Source organism: Microtus ochrogaster, chromosome 1, assembly GCF_000317375.1.
Source record: "Microtus ochrogaster isolate Prairie Vole_2 chromosome 1, MicOch1.0, whole genome shotgun sequence".
Taxonomy (NCBI): domain Eukaryota; kingdom Metazoa; phylum Chordata; class Mammalia; order Rodentia; family Cricetidae; genus Microtus; species Microtus ochrogaster.
The window spans coordinates 107747565-107769796 of record NC_022009.1 but is presented as its reverse complement, the minus strand read 5'-3'; the positions used below and the strand labels follow the sequence as shown (position 1 = coordinate 107769796).

Genomic DNA, 22232 nt, shown 5'->3' with positions numbered 1-22232 from the left:
ACCACCCGTTACAGATTCTTATATATTGATACATATGTAAAATTACCTTTGTGTTCCTAAAGTAATTTGTATACTGATACGAATTCAAATTATATTTGTTATATTGAATATTCTCCTATTTCTGTTTACAATATTTAAAGTTATTTTGTCATATTGTATGTATACATGTTTCTACCTCTGCTTAAGATATTTTGTATACTGATGCAATTTGGGGATTTTTTTTTATCATTTTGCTACTATGCATTTTTACCTACGATCAAGATATTTATATATACTGTTACATTTCGAGGTCACTGTCCTCATTACTATACATCTGTTTACAGATTTTTTTTATTTTTTATAATGTGAAACTTTAGTCTTTAATCTATACAGGCATTAAGAATTACAGGTTAATAGTTACACATGCTTGTCATATGTTTAGCTATGTTAGTCAGGTTCTCTACATGCACAGAGATATATACCACATAGATAGATATGTAATCTTCATATACTTCAAAGAACTGCAGAATATGGCATTTAAATAACTCAGGATTCTGTTGATGTGAGACACGATTGCTCCTGGAAGCACCGGTCTATTCCTTAGAAAATACTGGACACTGAAGACACTCCACTTGGAGTTTGTCTTCTTGGAAAAACTGGCCTTTGGGCAAAGAACTGACCTTTCCTTCACTACTGACAATATGCACACTGTCCAAACTGGACAAGCAAGATACAGCTAAAAACAAACAAACAAACAAACAATAAACTGCTGAACCATGCCAAGACAGTCTTTCAAATTTTCCTGCTTCTGAAAATGGTCTGTCAGATACTCTAGACCTTAGCCAAAGTTGGTTGCCTCAATTCTGCAAGAGACTTAAGGTGATCGTTCAGGTAGCCAGCTATATCTGTCATTTCTTGCACCTTTAGGAAATCACTCGCTTGCATTTCCTGCTTATTCCCAGGTAACATTAATTTCCTTTTCAGGTCTTCGATAGGGTTGAGGACTAGTTGGTCATAGCTACTTTCCTCTCATAACTTAACTAATTCATTTTTAATATAAGACTTTAATTCTCAGGATAGGAAAGACAGATGTTGAAATAATCTCTGTCATTTGTTCATTACATTAGACAGGACATTTAGCATGTGTTCTTGCTTGATGTTACTCATGCTCGTTATAGTTCTTGTGTATGTTTTTCCCCTTTCTTTCTCCTGGACAATACTTGATATTTGTTCTTATTGTATACAGTTTTTTATTAGGTTTAGAACCTTCTTATTTAGACAAAAGAGGGAAGTGTGATCAGTATTCTTTCAGCCTTTTGGGCACCAGCCCACTAGGGTATGGTCTGAGACACTCAGTGTGGACTGAAAAGCGCAGATGGGAAGCATGCTCGCTCTCTAGGGGGGTGGTCGGAGTTCTGTTTGCAGCTTCCAGCACCCACAGAGCAGAGGACCACAGGTCTCTACTCATATTGTGAGGTGTCCCCAAATAAACATTTTTTATCCTTTATTCTGGGCTCTCGTGGACATCCTTAATGACACCAATGCTGAGGTGAGCCTGTGACCTATGTATGGGGGCAATCCAATGTTTCTGTCCCCCAACACAGACACATACTCGCACACACACAAAACAAAAGTCACTAAAATTATTTTTTAAGATGACTACCACTGGGGCACAAATTAAACCGTGTTGCCTCTGGCAACCAGAAAGGATATGATACTAACTTTAGCCCATTCTGTGGGCAAAAATGTAGTAACTGCAAGCTTGTGGCCAAATTTCTCCTAGAAGTTAGGAAAACAGCATTCTCTAAGAAGCCATCTGAAGGAAACAACTTCGACGTCTCCCCATTGTTCCTTCTCCCACTCTCTCAGAAATGAGGAGTGAAAATCAATTGTCCAACAGGAACCAAGAATGTTCGCTCTATTTGTCAAATGCAACCAGAGACCACCACTGCTGAGTGTTAGTTTAAATAACCTGCTCCAACTATGTCTTGTAAACTAAAATCCAGTCTGGTGTGGTAATGAAAGCCTATAATGCCAACATATATTCCAACATACATTGGAAATGGATGCAAGTGATTTGGAGGTCACTCTTGCATACAGAGTAGGCTTAAGGCCAGCCTGGGCTACAAGAAACCTGTATCAAAAAAAAATAATAATAATAACAACATAAAGCAATAGGATTGAAGTGCACACAGCTGTTAAATTCCCATGATGAACCAGTGCAAAGGTGATTCTGCTCCGAGTTTACTCATTGCTAAAACTGATCAACCGGAACTAAAAACATTCAACTATGAATGTCATCATTTTCTTGTCCCCTTGTAACATGGACTCATGGTCTCACGAAGCTTGTTCAATCAAAACACTAACCATCTGCTGAGACAGGCTGAGGTTACCTCTACCAAGCAAGACCAGAAACACTGACACTGACTCTGGGCTTTGTGCAGCAAGCCTTGAGAGTAACAGGCTCTCAGTATGGCACTGTGGGCATGCCCATGGTACATTTCAGTCAAAACTAAAAATAACACAGATCTGCACACACCTACTTTGTCTCAGGCATTATCATCATTTTCTTTAAAATATAGAAGTACAAGTTTGCTATGGAAACCATGTAATAATATGCAGAAGAAAACCCATAATATCTCACTAATCACTATTTGATTAAAGAAATACAGTGTTGTCCACATAATCACTGGGACGTGGTGTCAGCAGTTCCACCACAGATACCAAAATCTGCAGGTGCCCAAGGTCCTTATGCAAAACCGCGTGGATTGGGCAGATGGCTCAGCCAGTGTGACACTTACCAACCAAAGGCGAGGACAGAGTTTAGGTCCTCTGGACCCAATAAATGTCAGGTAGTCATGGTGGCACACCTGAATCCTAATATAAGGGAGGCAGACATATAGGACCCACAGAGCAAGAAGATTAGCTATGACCAGTGAGCTGTACTCAACCAAGAAAGCAAAAAGATACCCAATATCAGCCTTGGGCCCTCACATGCTTGCACACACAATTATGTGTACCTGCACTGACATGCACCCATGGACATACACACATGGACATGCATACGTATGGAAATGTTATTTGCATAAAACTGTAACATATCTTCATACATCTTTTCTAAATTTATAACGTAAAATAAAACGTAAAGCTTACACAAGTACTTATTGTGTAGACAGCTGACAAGCACTAAAGTCTATACATGTCCAGTTTAGATGTAATTTATTTCAAATATTTTCCATCCCTGCATGGCTTAATCTGCAGTCAAAACCTATCTATGGATACACTGAGCTGAAAAGATGGCTCAGTGCATATAGCACTTGCTTATCGGAATTACCCTTGTAAGTTAAAACTCCCAGCACTCAGGTAAAAGCCAGACCTGCACTTGTCTAGACTCCCAGCCCTGAGGGGCATGGGGGTAGATGTCATGGTAGACTCCTCAGGACTTGCTGGCTACCAGTCGGGCTCCATAGTCAGTGCAATGGGAATAGGGCAGAAAATGGTAGAGAAAACCACAATTTTTTAAAACGAATCTTTATTTTATAAACACATGCCTATCTTTTCTTTAATTGCCAAACACACTACCCTGAGATCTGAACCCCTTTTAGGAATGAATAAATGCATCATCCTTTTGGGCACATGAACATCGGACATCTAATTATGATATGAAACAGCTTATCTCAGGATCTGTGTGAAACGGCACACGATTAAAAACTAGGATGCATAGAAAACTGTCATTAAAAATTGAAAGAGAAGGCGGGCGGTGGTGGTACACAACTTTAACCCCAGCACTCGGGAGGCAGAGGCAGGTGCTTCTCTGTGAGTTTGAGGCCAGCCTGGTCCACAAAGCGAGTACTTAAGTAGCCATGGGTGTTACATAGAGAAACCCTGTCTCGAAACCCTACCCTCCAGCCCCCTCCCTCAAAAACAGATAAAATGGAGATATGGCCCAGTAACTGAGAGTACCACCCACTCTTGAAGAAGACTGAGGGCTGATTCCCAGCACCCATGATGAGACAGAAATAGAGGAAACAACAACGTAGGTCATAAGGAATCAAAGAAAGGTTAAAAGCCCTAAAGCAAAACATAGATGAATAGAAACAGGTTAGATTAAGTTAAAAGAGCTAGAGGGACAAGCCTAAGCTAAGACAGAACATTCATAATTAATAAAGTCTCCATGTCTTTATTTGGGGGCTGGTTGGCAGCCAAAGAAAAATCTAGCTATAAAAACAACCATCCTGGCAGCAAATACAGCATGCCAAAGGCAAAGAGGCCTGAATGTTCCTGGTGGTGTGATATTAGCAGAGACTTATTGGCATCAGAAGTATAGGCTGAGAGACAAACACAACAAGCCTACAATCCAAACCCCAGCTCCACCATTCACCGGTTGTAAAATCTGCAGCGATTGATTGAACCTTGGCTAAGTCTCAATGTCCTCGTCTGCAAAATAAAGATTGATAATAAACAGCTCAATGACTGTACAGACGAGTCACTAGGACAGCGGGTACAGAATAGGAACTGATCAGCAAGTGCAAAGGATGGCTGTGGAACGGAACCGGTGGACACTGGCTGCCAGTGGACAGCGTGTGCTGCTTCCTAGAGCAGACTTGCCCCCTCCCTCCAGCTAAGTTAACAGCCAGCCAATAACATAATGGCTGGAACATTACTTATGGGAGCAGACAGGGTTGCTTTCATGGCTCAAAGGCACTCAATGAATCCACAATCTTTAGTGAATGAAGATCAAGCTTCTGGCGTGAGAACTAAACCCATCTCGGAGGCTACCTGCTGGCACTCATCTGACTCCGTTAGCTGAAGCTGCCCTGCTCGGAGGCTGTGCTCATCTAAAATGCCTTCTCTGCTCACCATAAGCATGAGCAGAAGTTTCTGGGACCAGCTGAAACATCACAAACCATTTCTCTAGCATCCCCATACCAGCCCTCCACCTAGTATGGATGACTCATCCTTATCTGAGGGTAATCACCTCAATGTGCTTCATTTCCATCAATTAAATGTCAACCAATACATCATAAAGTCCTTCCAAAATAGATATCTAGTCCCTACCCACTGATTCTCCCTTTCAGTTCTTAGCAGGAACTTAAAAGAACCCCATCACTGCATACCTACGGTGGTTTAACACCAATACAGTAAAAAAGACTAAATGTTTTAATACTGTTCTTACTAGAAGCATCAGTGTGCTTTAAAAGACCCATGCAGACACTGTAATGTAGGGTGTGTGTGTGTTTGTGTGTATGTGTGATATGCCTGTGTACCATACACATGCCTGATGCCCATGGAAGCCAGAAGAGGGCATCAGATCCCCTCAGCACTGGAGTTAAAGATGGCGGTGAGCTGCACGTGGATGCTGCAAATTAAACCTGGGTCCACTGCAAGAGCAGTCAGTAATTCCAGCACAAGTATGTTGCTTTCTCTTTGAAAAAACTTACATGTAAACGTGTGCATAAATACCTTTCCATCCCGTGACAGCCCAGTTTCCTGGTCACCGTCTTTCCTTTTACAAAAGCAGCTGGGAACTATGTGAAATGAATGAAAGAGGTTCTGAGTATTTTTGTTTTGTTTTTAAACACAAACATATCCAGGAACGAAGGAGCCTCCTCGGTGGGGTTAATCAAGTCATCAGGGGGTTAATCAGCCAGACCTTGGAGCTGACTAAATGAGCAAACCATCAGCTTCGGCACGCAGAAGCTGCACATCCATCTCCTAACACGCTGTAAGATCACTGAGAGATCTTCCACCGTGATCCTATTTCACGCTAGATGCTTTTTTGATGAATACCATCAGCAGAGGGAAAAGACAACCAACTAAGAGACACCGGGAAAATCGTGTCCCTGAGAAAGGACTTGGCTCTGGAACACATAAAGAATTATTACAGCTCAATAATCTGTAGACAACCTAATTTTAAGTTTAGGTTGCAGAAGACTGGAACACAAACCTCGCCAATGAAGATCAACAAATGGCCAAAAGGAACACTTCAGCATCAGAAGCTATCATGAAAAATACAAAGCGAAATCACAATGATCTGTGACAAGGATGACTATACCCAACGCACAGGGACAAACACTGTGGAGATGTGGAAAAGGTGGGCTCCTTGAGCACCGCAGATGAGAATGTGATATAGAAGAATAAAGAGAAGTTTGGCAGTTCTTCAAAAGTAAACATGGAAACACGACGTAACCCAGTATATAACTACTTTACAGTCAGCTATATATCCCAGAGATAAAAACACTATGTGCACAAAGACTTTCTGCAGATGCTCCTAGAGTGCAGCAAGACCCACACTAGACAAAAGGTAAATCAGAGCATCCATCAGTTGATGAGTGGACGAACTGTGTGCATGCCTGCAATGAAGTAACACTGATATATAAGGGGAACGCCATGCTTTTGAGACACGCTATGGTATGGAAGAACTTTGAAAATAATAAGTGAAAAAGCCAGTTTGGTAGAAGCACATATTACATGACTTACGATGTTCATACACACACACACACACACACACACACACACACACACACACACACATATTAAACACACGCACATACATACAAAGCAGACTGGTGAAGCAATAGAATATGGGGCATTTGGATATAAGAAAATGTTCTAAAATGTGGTTGATGGTGTTGCATAACGATTTCTTCCAAGTCTGAAACATTCCATACTACAGGGAAGCTACTTAATCCAGAAGTCCCTGAAACTGACTACTAGGGCCTCCCTGCCAGAGTAAGCAATAAAAGGTAAGAGTCCCTTGAAGCCTAGAGCAGTGGTTCTCAACCTTCTTAACGCCGTGACCCTTTAATACAGTTCTTCATGTTGTAGTGACACCCAACCATAAAACTAGTCTCACTGCTACTTGATAACTATATTTCTTGTTATAAATTGGAATATAAATACCTGTCTGGCTCACAACCACCTATAATGGTATCTGATGCCCTCTTCTATCATGTTGGCATACATGCAAGTAAATACCTGTCTGTATTTTCTGGTCTTAGGTGACCCCTGTGTCCTTTGGTCCCCAAAGGCATCAGGACCCACAGGTTGAGAACCATTTTACTAGAGGAGCAGAACTACAAAGACTTGAAAACAAGCTGTGGAGACTCTTGTAACCAGACCAGTTGCCTGGTCTGAACAATCAGTAAACATGTCCTTCTGGATGGAAAGGGGATAAAAGAGAGCAGAGAGTGATGGAGGGGCCTGCACAGGCAACCCCACAGATGTAGCATATACAGAGATGATGATGATGATGATGATGATGATGATGATGATGATGATGATGATGATGATGATGATGGTAACTCCTTAAATGTTTTCCTGTGTTCAGGATTGACTCAACAGTAGAGAACTCATAGGTGCCACAAAAGTATATAAATTATTAAATAATCATCTACTTTTGTCTGCATACATGATTTTCTGGTGTTATTATTTAACTGGCTTTACTGTCCAAAGACATTGCATATTATACAAGCTACTGCCACTAAAAAAATCAAGACTATATCCTAGAACAAAATAAACAATAAATAGCTAAAAATAAAAGTCGTCAGTATTAAGCGACAAACATTTTCTACTGCAGGCTGGAAGTTCCGCTGGGATGTGGAGCTGTGAAGAGAACTAAGAAAGAAACCACCTGAGGTCCTGGGAGACGCGGAGACACAAGGGAACCAGCAGCCATGGGAGGAACAGTCTAGTATGACCATGGGACTTGGGAGAGGATTTGAAAGGTGGCATCCTGTCACACTGGAAGGAAGGCACAAATGAGCTTCACGGGCAGAAGCAGGCATGCCACGTGACTGGCTATGCCAATAAAGGAAAGCAGAGGAGACTCCAGAAGCCAGAGGTCTCCAAATGTGAGTGCTTTCGGAATGACCACCAGAGGGCACTGGTGAAACATAAATGGGTTTCCAAGAGTCTTAACCAGCAACTCAGGCCGACTTGTCAGTACCCCCTTTGACCACCACAGAATTGTGAGCCAAGGAGTATGAGGATCAGATATATAAATAAAGACTAACTCTCAGGAAGTTGGAGAAACAAAGTGAGCAGGGCTACCAGGTTCAGTAGGGAGATGACACTGGTAGAACAAAGGAAAGAGGTGGGTTTGGCATCCTCATTAGGGAAATCAGGAACCAGCCAGATAACAGAGATGGAGCACAGGGCTACTAGATTAGAGACCTTTCCAGACTCCCAGTGGAGTGGCTGAGGAGATCACAGTGCCACCCCATGAGATGTGGAGCCTATAAAACTGCTTAACGGGTAGGAGGCTGGATTAGCTTGCTGTATTAACTTCTTGCTTTAACTACACTTTCGATTTAGAGATCGTTACAGATGTGCAGATCTCAGCAGATACCTCAGTGAACAATGACCTTTCGCCTTGGCATGGTAAGCGATTTCTAGTGTTGAAAACAGGGCAGTATTTATACAGATTGGGCCAGTGCATTTAATTAACCCCTTAGGACATGTTCTCACTTCGTGGGGACCAGGCCCAAGAGGGTTTCCAGCAAGACAAGAGACTTGTCAATCAGATAACACCTTTGCCCAGCACACACTGGCACGTCCCACAGCAGGCTGGTGGATGTGTGCCCCAGGTGGGAGAAGAGATCTCAGGAACAAAGGGAGAGGTCCCTCCTGAGGGTTTAGGTGGCAGGAGGAGAGACAGAGGAATGTAGCTAGAGAAAGATAGAGACAGTGGCTGCTGCCCGCTCCCCAGCAAAGCAGCAAACCTAAGTGCGTTCGTACATCAGACACCTAATGACCCTTGCAGGCTGTCAGTGTCTACTACAGCTGGTTGGAGAAGGCTCCGTCCCTTAGACAGCAAAATGGAAATTCCATTTTCCCCTTTCCTTTGCCATAATTGAGTTCATGCGTGATCGTAGAGATGATGATCATTGGAGTAAAGTTACAACAATAAAAGTGATGCAGTAGTTAATGTCCACACACACAGACACACACACACACACGGTGAGCAGCTGCTCTAAACCTTCTACTTCTGAACAAACTCTAGATAACTAAGAGCCCTTTGTGAGGACAAAATATGAGACATCTGATCACCAGGCAACCACACAAAATAACTCTAGACCAAGAAGCTATACAAGACAGTAGCATCTAGGCTGTACAGAACGCAGTCTTCATGTCTGCCTCTAACACCCCAGAAGCCCCGTACTTCACTGGAGACCAGACACTGAGCATAACCCCTTCACCTGATTAAAGTCAATTCACTTCCCGTGCATCAAACCCACAAGCTACCTGACAACCTGATGACTAGCATCTGTTCTCTACACGGTGCTCCATGTAGGCTCACCTGCAACACAGCAGGGCTGACTCGGGCTTTAGAAACTTCATTAACAACAGTGTGCTTTGAAGGCTATACACACTTCATATAAGCTAACGCTAAAACTTAAAGCCCCTCCTAGTGTTTTTCTAAAGCAGCTTCCTAACTATCACAGAATTAACATTTCAATCACACTACTGGGGGAAAAATTAGCTTTCCTAAGTCATTAAAAGGTTAGTGGCATATAGCTAGTTAAAGGATCAAGGCCACTTCCTGTACACCGTGCACACCATGGAGCAAACACCAAGGCTTGTGAAGACTATTTTAAAAGAGTGAAATGTATCTCAGAGGATGTCCAAGCAGCTAGGATATCTAAGTATCTGAAAAGAGAGACGGGACACAGTAGGGGAACAAAAACATTATTAGTCCACTGGGAGTCGTCTATGCTTTTTAACATGGTATGTATTTACCATTTTAAAACACACATACACACAGTATTGTGGGGTTGATTTTAAGCTTCCTGGTTTATGGTTTAAGCAATGGTGATGGAGGAAGGTCATTGGTAATAAACAAACTGCCTTGGCCCATTTTGATAGGCCATCCCTTAGGTGGGTGGAGTAGGCAGAACAGAATGCTGGGAGGAAGAGGAAGTGAGCTCAGACTGGATAGCTCTCCTCTCTGGGGCAGACGCCTCAGACAGAGGCCATGCTCCCCTCTCCCAGGCACACGTAATGAAGCTCCGACCCAGCATGGACATAGGCTAGAATCTTCCCGGTAAGCGCACCTTGGGGTGCTACACACATTATTAGAAATGGGCTAGTCCAGGTGCAAGAGTTAGCCGAGAAAAGGGCTAGAGCTAAAGAGCCAAGCAATGTTTAAATGAATAACAGTGTCCGTGTAATTATTTTGGGTAAAGCTAGCCTTGCGGGCACCGGGGTGCTGGGGACGCAGCCCCGCCGCTCCTATTACAACACAATGGTTCTGCAGACCAATGAAAATCTGATGGAGGACCCTTCGTCCCCATCCCAGTGTACCTCTCCTGGCCTCAGGCAGCTCCTCCTACTAATGTGAGCAGCACAAAGGTACTACTGGACGACAACATGCTCTATGGGACTGTCCATACCAAAGCTGTGTACCCTTCACAAACAAAAAGTCAGTGGGGGTGGGACCAGAAGTGGGACCAGACAACTCTCAAAGGCCTGCTCCTAGTGGCATTTAGTAGTGTTTGAGGCTGGCTATTTGGGATTGGATATCCTACCAGGGGTCTTATCCCTAGAGAAAACTGATTCTCCCTTCCTCTCTCAGCAGCCATTAACACCCTAGAGGTCTTCATCTATGGGGTGAGACTTCCCACATCCATCCATGCTGGCATGTCAACTGGTGTTACCAATGTGCAGGTCTTTTTTAAGCAACCATATTCTTGAGATTTCATAGGTCATTTATAGAAGATATTGTCTCATAGCAGACATCCTGGTCCTCTGGCTCTTGGAATCTTCCTGGATGCTTCCTGACCGTTAGGTATAAAGGCTGTGTGGCTGGCATAGCAGGAGGTGCAGGTACCCTATAGTCTGGTCCTTCCTGCATGTTCTCCCTCTGCTGCACAGAGCAGTTTTTCTGAGGAGGGGTGGGACTTGTCCCTGGGTGTAGGAATAACTATTTAGAATGCAGTTAGGAGTCAGGCTGTTTTATGAAAGTGGCTGCAGTGGGTTCTCCTCTAAGCCCATGACCTCACCGGCCAGGGGTAGTTGGCCAGGTTGACAGTACTGCATGAATTCTCTTCCACAGAGAGGGTCCAATTATAAGGCTGTTGGTGACTCCCAAGGGATAAATGGCACTATTGCCCCCTTGGTGCTATCTTGTCATGCTAGTCATTGTTGTGGTTCGTGTGCTTTATAGCCGGGCAGGAGCATTGACTGCTTTTTTCCCCTTGGCAACGTACATAGCTCCTTTGGAGACTGTGGAAGCCAGTCTTGGGGGAGGAGGCCTTCACAACAGTCCCAGCTAAACTCCTCAAAGTTCTTTGTACAAAGTGTGTGGTGTCTTAAGCAACAGGGTCTTATCCTAAAGTTTTAGGAAGCAACTAAGGACAACAGCAATGTCCTATATTGTTTTGAGAGTCTCTTGAACTCTCCTGACAAACAACTTGAAAGAAGAGTTTCCAAGACTGAGAGTAGAGTTTTCGTTAGATAGTCTGTGGCTCTTGGGAAGGGATTTAATTTTTAATGTCACAAATGATTGTTCATGTGCAAGATACCCATCTTTTTAAGATACAAATTTGCTTTTTGATTTAATAAAAGGTAAAAAAATATATGTATACTTAAGAATTGTTTAAAAATAAATCTATGCTGTATTATCAAAATAGAAGACTTTGACAAGTACCACATGCATATTTACTTATGGGAATAATGAGTTCCAGCATCAAAGAAAGCTAGCCCAGACATCTATCAAAGAGTGATTGTCCCAATAACTAGAGTAAATCCACATAATGGGAGCCTAAGAAGATATAAGATTATCAAGTAACTTCCAGGATATGTTGGGCAAAGGGAGGCATGTTCTTAAAGAGTGTGTAATATACTGTCTTTCATGTAGAACTAAAAGGCAAAAGATTCATATATTTGCAAACCTTAAGAAAAAATAAGAAATTCAAAGATTGCAGCTATCAAGAAATGACTGTGGGTAAAGAGAATACACATGAATGAAGATGAACAAACTTCTGCATATTTGTTAATAGTTGCAAGCATTAAAATGTCATTGTATCACATGTTCAAAATATGAAACTTAAAAGAAGAAACTCAAAATGAAGCCTAGCAGGAAAACGCATATATTTTCAATAGAAGAAGGAGCAACAGAGCTCAGTGGGCTAAGGAACTTACCACCCAAGCCTTGTGAGCTAAATATGATCCCCAAAACTCATGAAAAGGTGGAAGGAAATAATTGGTGCCACAAGGATGCTGATTTCACAAACATGTTGCTGCACACACGCCTGCACTCACAACATACACACACATAGGAGTAAAAAAAATAAAAGAAAAAAACTACTACCTGAGATCATGGCAGTGCAGCCACTAGTAGTGACTTTTTTTAAGAAGTGACTTTTTCTAAAGGACAAGAACAATTTTAAGTCACAAAGAATATATTCTGAAGTTAAAAAGAACTACAAAACAATTAAAGAGCATGTAACAGAAATTATAGAAACATAAAATTCATTAAATTAGTAAAATTTAATTTTAAGTGAAATGGAAAAAGTTAAACTGGAAATAGGAAGACTATAAGTAATGATCATACACATGCGTGCAAAGGAATGTGTATAGCCACCTACCTGGTGACCTAGACACCACTCCCAGCAACAGTGTCAGGATGCTGCTTTCTAAGTATCATTTCCCCTTAAAGAGAAGCAGAATTCCTTTGAATAATGACTGATTGCAGATGTGAGGCAGAAAACTAAAAATGTGATTCTGGGGACAACCTTCTATGCCTGGAAACATGGAGGTAACTGTTTTATGCTTAATGTCATCTCAGAGGGTGAGAGTGTGAAGGGTGTCTCACCGGCTATGAGACCACTGTGCCACCAGAAGAACAGGGGGTACAACTGGCAATACGACAGAGCACACACATTTCCATGGGCCCACACCTATGACCAAAAACAATTTTTAAAGTAAAGAGATTCATTTTGCACATTGGAGGTGCAATAACAATAGCTCTGAATCTAAAAACTAACAACACAGCAAAAGAATTTAGCATTTATTCTATCTTTTTCGGGAGAAAGGAAAAAGTATTATTCCCTGAAGTTGATAAGGAAAAGTCCCTTCATACAAGAGAATGTCAACTTTATGACATACCCAATGAAATAGCTGTCCAATTTGGCTCAATGGGTACTCAACATCTGGAGGAAAGCCTGGTAGGAAACAAAATGGTAGCAGGTGCCAACACCTCATACCACCCTTTCTTCCTATGGCACAATGTCTCTTTCCAGAGGGCCAGTGTGGAAGCCCCATTTTCCATGCTTATATAGGAATGTGTGAGGCTAACACACCACCTTCTAAACTAAGGATGCACGTCAGTTTCTTTGCACTATTGTCCAAAAACAGATAGGTATGTCTTTGGGATAAATGAGCTCTAAGGAACATTGAAAATGTAGAAGCAATCCTAGTCTGAAGCCTGTTTCCAGATCAATGAAGTTAGCATGTGGTCTCTTCAAGAATTCAAACTGGAAGTAAGCTGGCAGGCTAGATAAGAAACCAAGCTGTCAACTACGAGTTTCACAGGGCTTATTTTTGTAGTCTAAATACCTCAGTGACTACATCAGAAATTACGCACAAAGAGAAGAGGGCCACTCTTTCTCTTCTGTATTTTGGGATGATAAGGATAGTCTTAAGAGCATATCCAACCTCAAAACCTCAAGTGATACAGAGAAATGATGGGAGAAAACAGCAGCGCCCTGAGCAGTTTAACCACAAGGCATTTTAAGCTGCTTCTAATCTACCCCTTCCTTTAAAAAGAAGACCTCATCCCTTCGATATGCCATCACTCTTCACCAGACCAAACACCCCATGACGAATGCCAGAATTAGAGTCACTCATGCTGCAAACTATTCCGTTTCTCTTTCTCTGGTGTACCGCAACTGAACTTCCTTCGCTTTGCTCTTCCTGTCCCCTATATCCCCAGAGACAACTCAGTCAACAGTCAGTACACCTAACACCCTACCCATGGCCAGCATCCTCTCCTCTAGCAACGCTTGTTGGCTCCAGGAGCTCATATCCATCACCAGCATGTGGCAACAGCAATCACCTCCTCACAGGGAGAAAACAAGGCATCTTCCAGTTCCCACATCAGTGTAAACAAAATGGAGTGGGAAAACCTACACGGTAGCAACGTAATGCAGAAAATAGTCAACTATGATAGCTAGATGTGACAGTGCCCCTCACAGCAGCTATACCATACTGACAGTCTATACTTTCTGTCTGCCACAGGCTGTTCTAAACACTTGAGAGGGATGGGTTCCTCTCATGAAGCACTGATTCATCTCATTCTCACAGAGTACTGTCAGTCAATCCCACCTTATAGCCAGGAAACTAAAGGATGGTGCTGTAACGCCAACAGTAATCACAAACCCTCTCACAGTCCCCCATCATCTGAGAGAACACAGCATCCTCTCCAGCAGACAGCCCCTCCACAGCTGGCCATGTTCAAGCTGAAGCTGAAGAAGAGCAGTTGCACGAGAACTATTTCCTGACCTCTTCCTAGGCACACATCATCCTTCCACCGGCAACACCCTTACCTGACTAACATTCAGCCCATCCTCAACTCTTCCTCTGATGAAAGCCCCCTCTTTCTAACTAAACTGCCAAGTCCACGGCTCCCCAAGTCTTCTCATGGACTTATCCTCCAGGACTGTATATCATTCCTGTCACTATTCCCTATGCTGTACAAGATTTAGACTGTGTGAACACGCACCCTCCACCTAAACTGGAAACAGCTACAGAGTGATATCTGCACTCTTTTCCTCTGTCCCTGCTGACTGGCCAGTCCAGGGTACAAGCAGGGCTTTGGAGCCTATCTGCTGAATACATGAGCTCAGGCTCTTTTTCCAATATTGTCCCACACAGTCCTCATTGGTAAAGGAAGACTCAAGGAGCCTTCTCAAGAGTTCAAATCGGAGCATGGACAAAATATACACAAATCCCTGTGGCATTCATTAATGAGATGGGAACTATGTTGCCACTGTATAACCCAGCAACACCAAGAGAAGGCCAACACTGCTAGTGAGGGACTAGCCATGTGGGAATCCGATCTTGAGACTAATCACCAGAAGACAGAATAACATCCAGGCTGAAACTTTTCCTCAGTAAACCCACATTTCTTGAAGTTACGAAGACAGCTCCGTCAGTCAAGTGTTGATTATGTAAGCATGAAGACCAATTTTTTAAAATTTTTATTTGTTGGGGCTGGAGAGATGGCTCAGAGGTTAAGAGCACTGACTGCTCTTCCAGAGGTTCTGAGTTCAATTCCCAGCACCCACATGGTGGCTCACAACCATCTATAGTGACATCTGGTACCCTCTTCTGGCATGCAAGCAAACATGGAAGGAATGTTGTATACATAATAAATAAATAAATAAATAAATAAATAAATAAATAAATCTTTACAAAAAAAATTTTTATTTGTTCTCCCATACAATACATCCCAACTGCAGCATCCCCCCCCTGCGCCACTCCTCCCAGTTCCCCCCACACCTACCCAAGATCCACTCTCTACCCCATCTTCCTCAAGAAAACAGCAAGACTCCCAGGGACATAAATGGAACATGACACAAGATACAGTAAGACCAGGCACAAACCATCTCATCAAGGCTGGACAAGGCAGCCCTGTAGGATTAAAAGGGTCCCAAGTACAGGCAAAACAGTCAGAGCCACCTCCACTCACATTGTCAGGAGTCCTCCCAAAATACCAAGCCAACCACCATAATATATGTGCAGAGGACCAGAATTTGATCTTTAGAACTCACAGAAAAGTCTGGACATAATGAAGTGAACGTGCAGCCCCAGGGCTGTGGTGACAGAGACAGACAGATCTTCGGAGCTTACAGGACAGCCAGCCTTTCTTAATCAGCAAGCTCCAGGTCAATGAGAACCTGTCTCAAAACCCCTGAAGAACACCTGAGGTTGATCTCTGACACAGGCACATACACGCATGCACAAAAGCATGCACTGCGCTCACGCACACACACATGTGCACGTGTTCACCCTACAGCAGTATGGCCTCAGAACGCTGCCTCTCTATTCATCCTACCTTATAAACACACAAGACACTGCTTTGTTGACAGCAGTGTTGAGAACAAATGTTGTAGCTGCTATTAGCTAATTCAGCAGCATGACAATGGCTCATACAATAGATAAAATCCTACAGACGAGTGTACTACTTCTACTGTTAAAAAAAAATACTAGATTTCCTAATCATTTTAAATACTACTGTAGTAACTCCATATGAGATTGAGTTTTTCATTCATAACTATTAGTTGGTCCATTTAAAGTGCTTTTCTCTGTTAACATCAAAGTATTTAAAGCAGCTAAGAATATCAATTCCCTAAAAGGCAAAATTGATTCAATTCACAAGATAAATGAAACGAAACAAAACCCTTATTGCTGCTGGCAGAACAGCAAACTAGTTTAATACTATGGAAGCAAGTATGGGGCTTGTCAAAACACTAAAAATAGACCTGCCCTGATGTGACCCAGCTACATAGGAAGGATTCTGCGGCCCACTGCAAAAGAGACTTGAATGTTCGTGTTTACTGCTCCTCTATTCACAAAAGAAAAAGAGAATAGCCTAGATGTCCATCAACAGAAAAAATAATGAAAATGTGCCAAATACACACAATGGAATCTTACTCAGCTGTTAAAGCAAAATGATAAGATTTGCAGGTGGAAGCCCAGAAAGTACACTGAGTGCCACGGCCCAGTCTCAGGAAGACGAACACCACACACACATTCTCTTTCATGCCCAACTCCTAACTTCTAAAGTTTGTGTGTACGTAAATAAGGAGTTCTACAGGTAGGCACCAGCTGTGAACGTAAGGATTCCTGACTCAACCGGGGTTTCTATTGCAGTAGCAAACACCATGACCAAAAGTCACTTGGGGAGGAAAGGCCTTCTTCCATGTTACAGATGGCAGTCTATCATGAAGAGGGGAGTCAGAACACAAACTAGAGGCAGGGACCTAAGCAGAGGCCAGGCCAGGGAGATGTATTGCTACTGGTTCACTCAGCCAGCTCTCCTCACGGGCCACGCCCACATCCATCAACTAATAAAGAAACTGCCCCCCACGGGATGTCCACCACTCAATCTGACGGATACATTTTCTCAACTGTCATTTCTTCTTCTCTGATAACTACTGTATATCAATGTACATAAAACCATGGACCACGAAAGGGGAACAAGAGGTATCAGGAAGAGGACTGATAAAGGGGCACATGCAATCTGAATGGTGTCAAGAAGAGCACTGGAGTCGAGGGAACGGGGAGAGGGAAGCAGGGAAGAAGGGGGGGAAGGCTGCACTAGTTTGCTTCCCTGCTGTTCCCTGCTGCTGCACGAAAACACTGACCAAATGTAATCTGGGCAAGGGAAGGGTTTACTTGGCACAGTCCATTTTGAGAGCAGCCAGGGCAGGAATGTGAAGGTGGAAACCACTGAAGTCACAGAAGAGTACAGCTTCCTGGCTCACTTCCCAAACCATCCTCATCTTGCTTTTTGATCTGTCCCAGGAACACCTGCCCAGAGGTTGGGACAACCCAAAGTGGTTGGGTCCTCCCTCATCAGTCACGAAGCAAGAAAATGCCCCCAAAGTCAGGTCCAAAGGCCAAGCCAATGCAGGCCAATGTCTCAACGGAGGATCTCTTGTTGCAGATGACTGGAGTTAATATCAAGCTGCCAAAAAATATCTAGGATGAAGGAAATAGCAAAAACAAAATTTGAAAAATGTTATAACCAAACCTAATTCTTTGTGAGCCAGTAAAGATAAAATACTTTGTTTAGATGTGTTCTCGCTATGTATCCCTGGCTGGTCCTCAACTCTCCATGTAGACCACACTAGTCTTGAGCTCACAGAGACAAGCCTGCCCCACCACCCAAGTACTAGAATTAAAGGTACATAATAGCATGCCTGCCAAACACATTTTTTAAAAAGATAGTTGATAATAAATATGTTTTATTTCTGATGCCCCTCCCCTCAAGTGACAATGCTCTCCAATTTGTTAGCCTTCCCTAAACATATCTAACTATAACACTTCTTTATTTTATTTTATCCTAGTTTGTAGGTTTCATAAGGACTTATATTTAAGCTTCCCTAATTCCATCAATTTAAATACCTGGCCTTAGCCAGAGATTCTTTGGGAATTTCATGCCATGCACCCCAATCCTACTCACTACCCATCCCATTCATATCCTCCCCTTGTGCCTGCAGCACCCACCCACCCCCCCAAAAAAACCTCTGAAGAATAAATTTAAAACAAATCAAACAAAAAACACGTCTCTGTTATGGAGTAATCTTTTTGTATACTATGAAGATGTGTCTGCTAAGGCACCCGCCGATTGTTTTAATAAAGACCTGAATGGCCAATAGCTTAGCAGGAGAGGAATAGGCAGGATTTCCAAGGAGACAGAAGATCAATCTAGGCACACGGAGATGTCAGCAAGATGCAGACCAAGTAGGATATACAGAGACTAAACAAAAAATAATACAGCTAGCTCTCCTAGAACTTGACCATTTTCCCAATTTTCTCAGGGTCCCCTAAAGATGGCATCGCCTTCGGACAACGGGAAGCAATCTAAAGAACACAACTGCCACATTCTCAAGAGGTGGAGTGGGTGGTTTTGGGCCATTCAGCGGGTTATAAATGTTGGTCATCATTTGGGGGTGGGGGGAAGGTTTCAAGTTGTTACTGGTAATGGTCAGGAAAACAACTAAAAAGAGAAGATTAGATTAAGAAATCTCTTTCTGAAAAGAAAAAAATAGTATATTTTGACTCTACTTTTCAACTAAAAAAAAGCAACTACTAATCTCAAATATTTTACATTGGTATAGATTTTTGTATATTGATACAAATTAAGCCTATTTTTGTTTTAACATACTGTATATATGTTTCTATTCTTATTTAAGGCATTGTACCTGAGAGACCAGCATTGACTGAGAAAATCAAGAAGAAATCCAACCCTGAACAAATCAAAGCTGACCATGCAGCCTTACTATCTAGTTGGGATGAATGAATACAGATAACCAATAGGTTAATGTAACGGGCAGCATTAACAACTGTTAATCAAACAAAGATCAAGGCAATAGCAATTTTAGCCAGAGAGGTCCCAGGATTCACTGAGAAATACCATGGTGGAGCCACTGGGCACACACTTGGGCATCTGTGGCTGGGAAGGAGAACACTGCCCACCTGTTTAAGGTCAAGGTTTAAAGTCAGAAAAAGCATTCAGGCTGCTGGTGTTGGCCAAGGGAGGAGGCTGCTGAGTAGGACAGTTGTTCATAAAAGGATTCTAAGCACAGGAGTGGCGTGATTTCTGTCCTAACAGGATCGTTCTGGCTACAATGCGGAAAGCTGTGTTAGCAAGATTAACTAGCATCAACTGTCATTACAAAGGCAAAGGCAGTGTTACTGACCAAAGCAGGAAAGCCAGTCGGGGGATGCTTTGGCCCAGACAAGAGATGATGGTCTGCCCAGCACCTCCACAGCTGAGTTGTACAGAAATCAACACGGGCAAAATCATGGGGACATCAACAGGATATGCTGAGTGAAGAGAGGGTAGCTGTCAGCTGCACCCTAGACTTCCTCGCGCTCACCATGAGGGGCGCTGAGTTCTCAGAGGGTGCAGGGGACAATTACTTGAAGAATCGACAGGGAGATGGAAATACTGCAGCACACTGCCTCACTTACCCAAATTGGGATCTGGAGCCTGGCGCTTCTTAATCTTAGCTTCAGAAATAGCAGAATAATAGGCACAAGTCATCTTGATCAGCCACGTTGCTCGAACCATTGGCACAGAATACTTAGCTAAATATGCAAAAACGTCCTCTTTTTTACTAAGGATGGGGACCTAGAAAGAAATAGCATATAACGATCAGACACGATAGCATTGCTAGGCGAACTTACAGGGAAGGGAGCAAGGGAAGGACTCGACATTAGATGCTGCTATAAGAAAGACTGGTGCACTTTCAAACAGTGCATGTGGTATTAAAAGAGGGAAGAAATTTTAAGCCAATTTTTACTAAGAAACGGAAATCAAAATTATGTTTCGCACATGGAAAAATGGTTATCAGCTGTGCTTTCGTATTTATAAAACAAAATCTTGTCGCATTTCCAGATGAGGAAAGTTATTAAATAATTCCATGATGCTCTTCCAAATGATTTATCCCCAAATCAGACGGGACAGTTCGGCTAGGCTTTGTCACCATCCTACATTTTATCTGGGGACACTTTTCTGTATTGGGCTAATTGCAACATTGCGTAAATGCAACCATTTCCAGAAACTATCTGGAAGTATCTTTAGCCCAAAGTATTAAGTAGAGTCTAAGATGATGGATCATTGAATTCGCCTAATACACACTGAGCTACAATAGCTGAGCAATTAATTCGCTGGCTGAAGTAGACACTTGAGGCTGTTAATTATTTCTTCAAGACCACAAAGGTACAATTCAGCAAATTAGTATCCCAATATACCAGTGAATAGTTCGAAAGAGTTAATTCATTCTTCCAGAATACCTCATAAATACCCTATAAACATTCTGCTATTCTATGTAATTTATTTAATTGATGAACATGACAACAAAAGTCAACAAGAGGACATTTGCTCCAATGCAGCGGGAAGAGACTAGTAAAACTGTAAGGTGCACACCCTCCACACCCCTAGCAGGGTGACTACTTCTGTGATATTTCCCTAGGTCTTGCCAATCAAGCCCACTATTTTCCAGTCATTTATGAATTTTGATAATACCAATCCTATGCACCTCACAAAGTGGGTATTCTAATTTTTTTAACATGGGCATAAAAACTACAGCAAGGAGGATTTTGTCACCAGATTAGGTATTTCTCTACACCAGCCCACGTGTTTTCATGCCATGGATTTGGCCCTTTCAAAAGAAGACACTGGAACCCTGCCTTGGATATCAAGAAACCTGATCTCTCCACCCCAAAAATCATTCTTAAATTTGGGTTGCAAAGTCAAGGCTTCAAACCTGCCAATTCATAGAGCATAGCATTTTTCTAATAGCTTGCAAGTCAAAGTGGACTTTTAAATTTAACTATTTGCATGCCTGGTACAACATGTGATCTCTAGAATTAAAAAGCTCACCTGATTATATATATATAATATATATATCCCCTAAAACCAAGCTATTTCAGTTAGGCTTTCCAAAGAAACACCAAGCTGTTGCAATGCTGGAGGAACACTTGCCTGCCTTGGGGAATGGGGTATAGTGTATCTACACTGTGTTTAAAGAAAACTGAAAACTTTCTGAGCAGGTACACTTGCTGCCTTAAGTACTGACTTTAGAACATTGTCACCATGACACAGAAAACCACACTGCACAAACATGACAGGAGGCAAAAGACATACGGGATAAATCTGTAAAACATCTTCTCTACATAACACAGTGGTACATTTTAATAAGAAAACACCCTGCAAGTTTAGAATACAAGGCACATCTTTTGGGGGACAAGGTCTCTGCGTTTACTATCATTTAAGACAGAGACAAGCAAAACACAGGGTCAAACATTCAGCTCAAGACCTGATGCTTTTCACTAGAATATAAAATATGGAACCAGTGGCTTAAATTGTATCAGGCCAGGGCAGGCTGTATCTCATTCACATACACCAAAAAGATGTAAGAGCAAAGCCTAAAACCACAGATAAATGCAAAGTAAAAGTTAGCAACTCCAGAAGTCTTGATACCTGTATCTTTCATTGATGGCCAAAGTATTTATTTAGATGGCAAATGTTGAGCGGGAAAAATGCAAACAATTGAAAATTTGAAGTGTTTAGATAAAATAGCATAGAAAACTGAGCAACAGGACAAAATGGCAAAACCCTGAGTTGAGTCAAGTCAGAGCTTCAATATCCAAACAAACAGATGTGAAGAAAGTTAGCTGATTAAGTGAAAAAATATGTATGATGGTTTTGTCCAATCTATAGTTCGGGCCTACTTGGGGAGGAAATGATGTTTTCCAGTGATATTTTTTTTCCAGTGATAATTTTTTTTTTTTTAGGAAAACACCTGACATCAACTTGACATTGAACCTAGGCAATCACTGGGCAGTATTTTAGTTTCTAAATCAATCTAGAGCTGCAAAAGAAATTGAGATGCTAAGTGTGTGCTTCCTGCATGAGCACGAGGCTACTCATTGCTACCACATCTGCCCTTGGATGTTTGCCACCATCGGCATCTTCCGTTACCTCATCAGGACCAGGTCGAAAAGGAATTCAG

The 22232-nt window shown here is 42.3% G+C and overlaps 1 protein-coding gene across 1 annotated transcript in view; it reads right to left on the bottom strand.

The window, feature by feature from the left end:
• LOC106143886 (mediator of RNA polymerase II transcription subunit 12-like protein) overlaps positions 1 to 22232 on the bottom strand; it is an 84601-nt gene that overhangs the window by 32246 nt on the left and 30123 nt on the right. The window contains exon 6 of the mRNA XM_026778897.1: positions 19687 to 19846. Within this exon, the coding sequence (XP_026634698.1) occupies positions 19687 to 19846 (160 nt within the window). The remainder of the gene's footprint in view (positions 1 to 19686; positions 19847 to 22232) is intronic.